Below are 11,363 nucleotides of genomic sequence, written 5' to 3'. Positions count from 1 at the left end.
TATATATATATATATATATATATATATATATATAAACAACAACAACAACAAACTTTATTGATGTTTGGATGGTTTATTTGAATATTTATTGTCTTTTTGTTCATATCTGATTGTTTTGGCATCAATTGTTATGTTCTATAATAAGCTGATTTTTGATAGTCATGACTGTTTTAGATGTAAAAACTCGCTAGGTATATTTACATGCCCTGATTTTTGTAAATGGGAATGAATGCAATCCGATTTAAGATTCTGAAAGCGCTATTTATATAAAACCTAAAAGCTGCAATATGATTGACATTTGTTTACATGTGCATTACACGTACTCCACACAAAACTTCAGCGCATGCACAACGATCAGTCGTTCTGTTCAGAACCGAAGACACCAGTGATAGACTTTGTTTTAGCAGTTTGTAAGACAAGAAACATAAGCATATTCATAAGATGTAAAATGCATGTAAACATACACATCATGACACTGCGCCGCAGTGATTTTCCATTTGATTTTAGATCTACACCACTCCTTTCAGTTGGATGGAAATTTAATTTGGATCGAGCACATTCAGATCAATTGAGGCGTTTACATGAACACTTTTCAGTCTGACTGAGCCATTATAAACAGATTATTTGGGTGCATGTAAATGTATCTATTGGTTTATTTGCTATCTGCAGCATTGTAAAAATAAGGACACATAGTGATGATGGTCTAACATGATCATAAGTTAATAAGCCCACATTTAGAAGTTATTTTGAAATCAAGGGAATGCACAATTTTTTTTTTGTTTTTTGTTTTTTGGGAGTGAATTGCAACTGTGTCCAGGTGAAATGCGAAAAAGCAGCAAGCAGTAAATCTAGGATCACCATACATCCTCTTTTTCCGGGACATGTCTTGGCTGGGATTTCTAAATCGCCTAAATATCCAGGTTTTGACTTTGTTTTCTTATTGACATGCTCTCTACAGTCCTCACATACATTATATGCATACGTATTTGCATTGCTTTGACTGTCAGTTTTTTTTTTTTTAGATCCCTCCTTCACACACGCCATGATTGGTTGATTATGTACAATGCCTGCACGCTATTGGTCATTACTTTCAGCAAGTATAAAGCCAAAACCTGGATATTTTAGGCAATTCAGAAACTCCGGCCAGGGCACATCTGGAAAAAAAAGAGTCGCCCTAAGTAAAACTGTGATGATTGGCAGATATTTTGTCAACTGATTTCTATTTCTGAAAGTTGATTGGTCCAAAATCCCACATACTATAGCTCTATATCAAAGGGATAGTTCATGCAAAAATGAAAACTGTCATCATTTACTTAAACCTATTTAATTACATTTACCTAAATTTGTTAAAAACCTGTACGAAATTTTTTTGTCCATGTTGGTAACCAAAAAGGTGACGGTAGCCATTGACTTCTATAGTATTGTTTTCCATACTATGCAAGACTGTGGCTACCGTCAACTGTTTGGTTACCAACATTCTTCTAAATATCTTGTTTTGTGTTCAACCAAAGAAAGAATCTTACAGGTTTGAAACAACTTGAGGGTGAGATGAGACACATTTCATTTTTAGGTGAACTACTCCTTTAACAATCATCAATCACGACTGTGATTGTCACATTCTTTATTTGCTTTCGGTATGAACAGAAAAATGACTTATTACTGGAAACAGTTGTTTAGGACAGTGTGTGGATTTCATCAGCTCTGGTTTCTGACAGATGCACTGATGTGTTTGCCCCCGACAATGACATGCCTTCCCCAACCGCAGCTGTGCCAACAGTTTCTATTTATTGAGGGGAAGAAAGACATTCTTTATCAGTATTTTTGTGTTTTGTAGTCTCTAAATGATGTAAATGTACAACTATTTGTTACACTTTGTAAGGGCTAAACTACAGGAGTGTGCCACACATCTTGGACATTCCAATGGAGACGAATCTGTACTGCACTGCAACTGTGTTAGCTGATGTTTTATTCCATGAAGTACTGTCTGGTGAAAGCAGTAAAACTAAAGGCCTTTTATTAACCAGTCAAGTGTACCTGAATTTTATTCCTGCCTTTGGAGCAAACAGAAAAGAGTCAGTGCTTTTAAATGTGGATGTTTTTGATGTGTGTATTTGTCACTAATCTACATACACTGTGATGTTCTCTTGTACGTGTTGAAAAAAAAATAGTTTTGCGACAAAAACCTTTAGCATCAAAATGGAGTCTTGTTATTTAACATGAATAAATCTCTATGTATGGTGAATTATTTTATTAATAAAAGCTGTTTATATATCTTTTGTGCCTTCTTCTTTCAGTTTTAGCTCAGCTCAACTGTCGTTTATTCAGTGTAAAGTGTGTCTGAATGTGTGTGTTGTGAGAAACTGCACGTGCAGCCTTTGTTAAAAAAAAAAACTTTTCTAAGAGCCAAAGCCACCAAGTTCCAGAATCTAGCCTAGCTGATATATTGTGTTCATTAATTTGGCGGTTACCATATTCCAGTTCCCTAAATGATAAACACTAATAATCTCATTATTAAATACCACATTCTCACACCTTTAAACACACTGAAAAAAAACCACAAGAAACTGATACTTAGTTTATCTATGTACATTTTGAAAGTAGTAGTTCCGCTAGCCATCAATGTGCAGAATCATAAACACTATGAAATGTTTGTCTGTATGTATACAGTCAGGAAATGGAACCAGCGTCATTGTCGAGCACTAGTCAGGTTGTAGACTCGATGCACGAAGCAATGTAGGTTTCTATTTTCCATTGCCATGGTGGAAGTGAAATCTAATAGGACGACAGATGAGGTGTGTATAGGCACTCCAGTCAAACATGGAAACTGAAATCAGCATAGGATGAGTGACACGGCAAGATACGTCATTACATGTACATACATCTGACATGATATATTTCTGTATCTACTGCTTTCTGTGTTCTTTCTTGTTTCATTCTTAATATTTCATATAAGCAATACCTCTTCCTTTAACTGTGTTAGCTGATGTTTTATTCCTTTACTGAAGTACTTTCTGTTGAAAGCAGTAAAACAAAAGGCCTTTTCTTAACCAGTCAAGTGCACCTGAATTTTATTCTTGCCTTTGGAGCAAACAGAAAAGAGTCAGTGCTTTTAAATGTGGATGTTTTTGATGTGTGTATTTGTCACTAATCTACATACACTGTGATGTTCTCTTGTACGTGTTGAAAAAAAAAAAGTTTTGCGACAAAAACCTTTAGCATCAAAATGGAGTCTTGTTATTTAACATGAATAAATCTCTATGTATGGTGAATTATTTTATTAATAAAAGCTGTTTATATATCTTTTGTGCCTTCTTCTTTCAGTTTTAGCTCAGCTCAACTGTCGTTTATTCAGTGTAAAGTGTGTCTGAATGTGTGTGTTGTGAGAAACTGCACGTGCAGCCTTTGTTAAAAAAAAAAACTTTTCTAAGAGCCAAAGCCACCAAGTTCCAGAATCTAGCCTAGCTGATATATTGTGTTCATTAATTTGGCGGTTACCATATTCCAGTTCCCTAAATGATAAACACTAATAATCTCATTATTAAATACCACGTTCTCACACCTTTAAACACACTGAAAAAAAAACACAAGAAACTGATACTTAGTTTATCTATGTACATTTTGAAAGTAGTAGTTCCGCTAGCCATCAATGTGCAGAATCATAAACACTATGAAATGTTTGTCTGTATGTATACAGTCAGGAAATGGAACCAGCGTCATTGTCGAGCACTAGTCAGGTTTTAGACTCGATGCACGAAGCAATGTAGGTTTCTATTTTCCATTGCCATGGTGGAAGTGAAATCTAATAGGACGACAGATGAGGTGTGTATAGGCACTCCAGTCAAACATGGAAACTGAAATTGACATCAGCATAGGATGAGTGACACGGCAAGATACGTCATTACATGTACATACATCTCACATGATATATTTCTGTACCTACTGCTTTCTGTGTTCTTTCTTGTTTCATTCTTAATATTTCATATAAGCAATACCTCTTCCTTTAACTTTTCAATAAATAAAGATCCCTTGTAAATATTGTTACACAAATATATATATATATAGAGTCCTCATTAGGATGTTAAGGTCGGGAAAAGGATAAGGACGCAAAATAATAATAGTAAATAATAATAAACACAAAATAAGTGATTTGAATCATATGATAAACATTTAACATCTCAATACAGTATTGCTGCTACTTAACGTGTAAGTGAAAAACTAAAGATAAAATAAAATAACAGAAAAAAATCATTTAAAGGAGTCCTATTATGCTCTTTTACAAAGCCTTGATTTTGTTTCAGGGGTGTACTAGAACAGGCTCTCATACTAGGTTGTTCGAAAAACACAATTTTTCACATATTTTACATTATTACAACACCTCTCTCCCCAGTCTGGCACGAACGTCTCGAATAGTGCCTGTATCAAATGACCAAATACACAAAATAATGTTCTTTTTAGCAGCATCATATGACCCCTTTAAACCCGGATGATTGTAACCACTCTAAGTTAATCTGCCTTGGGAAAGCTAGCATGTCTCCGACATAGTGATAACACTCGTTGCCTTCTCTAGTGCAGCTCAACCAGGTCTCGTCCCATTCGTCGATCTTTGTGATATCACAAATCCCGGAAAATGTGCGTTGTAGTCCAAACGAGTCGTTCGTTGTAGTTTTTGAAAAGTGATTTCTGTTAAATAAAATATCTCCTTTTGAATTGGACTTTGAACTTTGTAACAGATCTTTTTTATGCTCAAACAGCAACATTACAGACTAACTAAAGTTGAAAAAGTGAAAAAGCATAATAGGACCCCTTTAAAAAAAATTATAAATGTGCAAAAGAAATGTGCAATTTATGTGCAAAAACAAAATGTCATGTTTTGCACATGTTCTGCTTGCCAGTATAGAAATAATTACTCATTAGGAGTGTTTATATGTAAAAATACTTTCTGGACTTATCTATCCCCACACAAACACACGTATATATCAGCTGTGTTTTATTCACGATAAAACACGGCTATGACTGCTTCAGCCAGTGTGCAACACCCTTAGCAACCACCTTTAGCAACATAAACACTCAATAATATAGTGCAGGGGTTCTCAACTCTGGCCCATGTGTATGTGTGTGAGAAAATATCATATACGTTGTAAAAAAAACAGTTCCTGTTTTTATTTGAGTTCCATAAGATGAGGCATGTTACTGTTGCTCTCAGGAACTATTTTTTTAGCGGAAGGACAGTATTTAACATTAAAAAAAATACATTAAAAAAAATTTACTTCAAAATAGTAATATATCAATACATACATTTTTATTGTGTGGTTACCATTTTATAAAAGCAATAAGGTAGGAGAGGCCGTGCTGTATTGTGAATCACGGCTGAAGGGAGTTGTTAGGCATGACGTGAAGCGAAGCAGCACAGCACAGTCTCTCGTACCTCATTGCTTACATAAAAACAACAGTCCTCTTTTAGTATGTAATGTAGTTGTCATTAAAAATAAAGTTCATTTTTCTTTTTAGAAAGCATGATAAAATCTAGCTACTTGAATGTTTAATAAATACTATTTTATGAAGGCAAAATCCAAAAGCACAGTATTTAAACCATGTGGTTTGATTGTTTGTTGATGAGATTCAGTCTAGAGTACCGAACCTTCAAACAAACGGAAACTCCAAAAATAAACGCCATCACGCTCAGTGAACAGATGTACATTCTCTGGCAACTGATAAAATAGTTTGCAAGAATATATCCAAACATACACAAACATCATATTGAGGGTCACAGCTTTGCTTGTTTATTTACTTTCAAAGCAATTTTTTACATTCTACGACAGATCATCCCTCATTTAAAAAAAAATAAATAAAATAATTTAAGTGCAACAACAACTTCGAAAAGACGAGTCCATTCTAATCCATAATGACTCTAAATATCTGAATGGGGGTTCTCATCAGAGTATCACTCTACTCCAGGATCAGTTATTTATGTGCTGGCCTCAGTTTGCCCTGAGAGAATATGGGTCATCTGCTGATCTGAGACCTGCTCCTGCTGGCACAAACCCATGGCCTGACTCAGACAGGCAGCCAGGAGGTGCTTACACTAGAGAACACAGATACGCAAAACAGCTCAATAAAATGATGCTTAAGCATGCTAAAAACAGCTTTGAATTGACTGAAATAAACATTATATAACAGCTATTCTCACACCAGTTTGGTTATATATAGAGAGAGAGAGATACAGTATAGACTCAGGATCAGATATGTTTCACACTACTATTTATTGTGTAATGATAAAACTGCACAATGCAGCCATCTGTTTTCAATTTATGGTGACTGCACACACGAAAAATGCATCAGCGGGATGCACATTCACCATGGCTAGACATTCATCACGTGACGGAGATATAAACAGGATTACAATGAAGGAGAATATTAGTGTCGCCCAAAACGAGAAGACTGACAATGAAACCGCCTATGAAGAACAGACTGCATTTGCTTTATTATTCACATTCTCCATTAATTGTTGGTCTGCTACAGGCTTGACTGCAACCCAGACCCTCGATACAGAGACCACCAACCCAACAACTCGTGTCTGATGAGAATCTCACGTCATGTTCTGAGAGCAGGGCAGCTTAATCACATCTGAGACATTTTCTGGCGCATCAAGCAAACGCTAATGCATTACACAGAGGACTATAAATAAACAAGGAAACCATTCCTCTCAGATCACATGGGCATAAAACGCATTTATATTTTGTTGCAGTTCGATAATAAAGTGAGGTCATGCTATCAGAGTGAAGCAGTGCATTTTGGCGTTGTCTCTGGATTTTCTTTCTCAGACTTAAGGACTAATTTTAGTCTCATTCGCTCCCCTGGGCTCAAAACCAGGCGGACGCACATGCAACTGTGCGGCAACAGATACTGTTGAAACGGGGCCACACCGTCAATGGAGACCAGAAAACAAATAAAATCGCTAGAAATAACCACAGCAACAGGCAGATGAAGAAGAGAGCAAAGTTAGATATTTAAAACAAAAGCAGGCAAAAAAAAAAGTGGTGCTGCGACTAAAACGGTTTTCAATAATTAATTAGTCAATTTTGCACATCAAATAATGTGGTCAACTAATTGGTAATATTGTCAACTATTTAGCATCAATTTGAGTAAATGTTATTGCTTATGGTTTGATGTCAGCCATACAAGCAAGCAACCGAGAAATGCAGAAAATAAGACAAAAATGCAGACTATATATATGGACACAGACACACAAACGGGGTAAAAAGTATGGAATAGTGAAGATTTTTGTAATGTTTTTTGCAAGAAGTTTGTTGTGTTCACCTATAGGCCCCTTTATTTGATCAAAAATACAGTAAAAACAAATATTTTTGAACTATTATTATTAATTATGATTTTATTTTTAAAAATCTTACTTTCTGCAAACATTTTAACATTTGGTAGATTCCACAAAACTATGAAGCAGAACAACTGTTTTCAAAATTGATATCAATAAAAAAATGGAATAGTTATGTTAAACTGTACTAATATTTAACAATATTACTGCATCAAATAAATGCAGCTTTGGTGAGCATGAGAGACTTCTTTCAAAAACATTCAAAATCGTAATTATTCCAAACCTTCGACTCACAGTGTGTAAACGCATATTGACAGAAATAATTCTACAAACAACGAAACAGGATGAGGGTCTCAGGGTTTGTGAGTGCAGCTGTGCGAGTGTGTATGAACAGAAAGAGGAAGTGACCTCACCATCAGACTCTCGTTTCTCCGGAGCACAGAGAAGGAGAAGGCAGGGCATGGGCAGTAGTGACAGGACGTGAAGCACGTGTACAGACGCCCTGATCCACCTAACACCTGATGGAGAGAGAAAAGCCACACTGAAATGTGAGACGAGTGTTGTGCCATCACTGCTGCAGCTCTAGAGGATTCAGCTTCCAAAAATACAGACTTTGATTTTACAGTGTCAAACAGTACAGGTCGATCGCTCTGTAGTCAAACTCAAACACTTAACAATCAAGACATCATCAAACCAGTGCTCTTAATAAATGCTCTTATTTGTAATTTACACATATGTGTTCCCAGATTTTAGATTTAGATCTAAATTATTTAGGCAAGTGTAATATAAAGAAAAGTGAATGTTTTGTGTTGTAGCTGGTCACCAGTTCACATTTTGAGTTTACCCAAAAATGGAAATTCTGTCATCATTTACTCACCCTCATATCTTTTTCAACCTAAATTACTTTCTATCTGAACACAAAACAGGATTATTTTGAGAAATGCCTCATTTTTTTTCCTCCTCTCAAGAGAAGTCAATGGACTCCAGTATTGTTGGGTTATCAAAAATCTTCAAATATTGTGTTCAGCAGAAGGAAGAAAGTCATGCAGGTTTGGAACGACATGAGGGTGAGTAAAGTACACATATTTCATGTTGTCTCTCAGTTACAAAATATATAATTATTAGTAGAATAGAATAGAATTAATAGAATTAGAACTAACCGGAGTAAGAATGTCAAGCTTGACATTTCAATAAACCATTTAAACTAACCGCACAACCGCACTCAAAAGGGTTTTTAACTGCCTCGAAAGGACTGCAGTGCCGATTCCCTTCAGGGGTTTGTCATTGAAGTAAGAAAAAAATCTCATAAAAAAGGGTAATAAGAACTAACAAAATTGAATAAGAAGCAGAGACACTTTGCAGAGCAGCTTCAATTCTTTTTTGAAATGCTGTCATGGTATGCATTAGGATATGTCTTCATTTTTCAAGAGGAAAAGCCTCCAGTTGTTTGAGGTATGAAGAAGGTGGAAATCTCATTTGCATTCAGCGCTCTGGAACGTCCCAGAGAGACTCAATGATGTGTAGATCTGATGACTGGTAAGGTCATGGAGTCTGTTAGATTTGTTTAGCAGTCTATATGGGAGCATTACCATGCTGGAATATGGGAACATCATGTGGGGAATGTGTTTCTGTAAAATAGCTTCATATTTCTTGGTTGTTAAACAATCATACATCTCAATAATCAAGTACAAAAACACCATGACAGCAGCCCATCCTATGGTTGCACAATTCATCGAAATAAAACCAAAAACGTGGCTCAGTGCAATTATCGAATCGCAAAGGCTGTAATCGAATTAAATACATGGGCTGTGTGTTTCAGAATGAAGCGTGGCACTGTGTTTTTACACATGAACAGTTCATTATCAGCCAGTGTTTACAGCATCTTAGAGCAGCTCTGTTCCACACAAACTCCATCTCAGCATCTGCTGTGAGTTTGGGTTTGTTTAACGTCATATGTGACCCTGGAGCACAAAACCAGTCTTAAGTCGCTGGGGTATATTTGTAGCAATAGCCAAAAATACATTGTACAGGTCAAAATGATAGATTTTCCTTTTATGCCAAAAATCATTAGGCTATTAAGTAAAGATCATGTTCCATGAAGATATTTTGTAAATTTCCTACCGTAAATATATCAAAACTTCATTTTTGATCAGTAATATGCATTGCTAAGAACTTCATTTGGACAACTTTAAAGGCGATTTTCTCAATATTTTGATTTTTTTGCACCCTCAGATTCCAGATATTCAAATAGTTGTATCTCGACCAAATATTGTCCCATCCTAACAAACCATACATCACTAGAATGCTTATTTATTCAGCTTTCAGATGATGTATAAATCTCAATTTTGAAAAATTGACACAAGGTTTTGGTTTTGTGGTCCAGGGTCACATATAGTAATGCAATAAGTGCCAACCATACTCATACTTGAAACACTTCTCAACTAAAGAGAAGCTTTAAGGGCTCCATTCTGTTTTCCATCAAAATAAAAGCTTGACAGTTTAACGAAAAAAAAAAAATTATACATTCAAATTATATGTATTATATTATTAACGCAGGCAAATAATTTTTTCAGTTTAATGGCGTTAAAAATATTTAACTCCGTTAACACAGGGGCGGAGCTAGGGTTGGCCACCCCACTCACATATGCTGTATCTGTCTCTTTTTTCTTGACAAGAATTGCGTTTATTTAGATGCAGAACATCTTTATGACCACATCAAACAGGAGACTTTTCAGACGCGCACTCCACTTTGCCTCAGCACCAGGTGTCAGTCAAACGAGTGCGGAAAAGCTTCAGGGGACGAGGAGCTTCAGCAGAACAACATTGAACTGCAGTCAGATGAGATGTTGTCAGGCCATGTCAGTAAAAACGAATTTTCCTGTCCTGTCAGCCGTTATACTGTAGCCTGTATGATTTAATATAAAGCGCAAATGAAACTACGAGCATGCGTGTCAGATCTGCGTCACGTTCAGCAGCGGCAGCTCTTAAAGTAATAGCAGCCATAAAACCTAATAACCAGCTAGCTGTGATGTCTGTTAATCAAAGAACAAAAGAAAAAAAGAGGAAATCAATAACCTTTAGCTTTAAGGGGGTCATCAGATGCAAAATTCACTTTTACATGATAAATGAACATTAATGTGTGTTGGCAGTGTGTACACATCCACCCTATAATGACAAAAATCCACCCAGTGCTTTTTTAAATCCCCAATAATAATGATCACTTTCTCAGATCAGGCTGTTCTGAGATTCTTGGCAGAGTGACGTAGTTCTGCACAGGCCCCTCCCATGACTATTGACTGACGCGGCCATTTTATAATGTAGACCCGCCCTGAGTGAGCTGGAAACAGTCCACCATTGTTTCGACTCCAGACCAGAGGTAGACAAGATTGTCTCCTAAGCGACCGAGGTGTTTTGTTGTTGGATGTAATAATGAACATAGCAGTCGTCATTTACTCCTGACATCTGAGCCGCTGAAGACGCAGTGGATTACATTTGTTTTTGAAGGGAATGCGCCCCCGATCTACCTAAATGCTTCTATGTTTGCACTCATGCATAACTATTACAAAAGGTGAAAACATGTACTGATGCTCAAGAACGCCACACAATGAATTAAGAGACGGGGGGTGTAAACTTTTTAAATTGGATGATCAGGGTAAATTGTACTTATTTTGTCTTCTGGGAAACATGTAAGTATTTATGTAGCTTCTGAAGTCCAATACTAAATGAAAAAATATGAACGTTAAACAAAATGAGAAGAATTTACACATCATCCTGTTCAAAAGTTTACACCCCTGGCTCTTAATACATTGTGTTGCCTTCTTGAGCATCAGTAAATGTTTTCACTTTTTAAAAAGCTGTGTATGAGTGCCTCAGTTGTCCTCAGTGTGAAAATGTGGATCTCAAAATCATAGTCACTTTTGGAAAGGGTTCAAATATGCGGAAGATGCTGGAAAACCAAAGAATGTGCAGGAGCTGGAGGATTTTTCTGAAGAACAGCAGGCGATTGAACTGCTCAGGACCAACAAGGGACTCA

At 36.3% G+C, this 11,363-nt stretch overlaps 1 protein-coding gene across 3 annotated transcripts in view; it reads right to left on the bottom strand.

Annotated features, from left to right (window-relative positions):
• Positions 1–5,757: 5,757 nt before the first annotated feature.
• zswim7 (zinc finger, SWIM-type containing 7) overlaps positions 5,758–11,363 on the bottom strand; it is a 23,567-nt gene continuing 17,961 nt past the window's right edge. For all 3 annotated transcript variants that reach the window (XM_016517285.1, XM_016517283.1, XM_016517284.1), the window contains 2 exons: positions 7,744–7,848; positions 5,758–6,082 (listed from right to left, as the gene is read on the bottom strand). In XM_016517285.1, the coding sequence (XP_016372771.1) occupies positions 5,966–6,082; positions 7,744–7,848 (222 nt within the window). In that variant the 3' untranslated portion in view covers positions 5,758–5,965. The remainder of the gene's footprint in view (positions 6,083–7,743; positions 7,849–11,363) is intronic.

The sequence above is a fragment of the Sinocyclocheilus rhinocerous genome, unplaced genomic scaffold (assembly GCF_001515625.1).
Source record: "Sinocyclocheilus rhinocerous isolate Xijiao unplaced genomic scaffold, SAMN03320098_v1.1 scaffold1319, whole genome shotgun sequence".
NCBI lineage: Eukaryota > Metazoa > Chordata > Actinopteri > Cypriniformes > Cyprinidae > Sinocyclocheilus > Sinocyclocheilus rhinocerous.
This window is presented reverse-complemented; position numbering and strand designations above follow the sequence as displayed.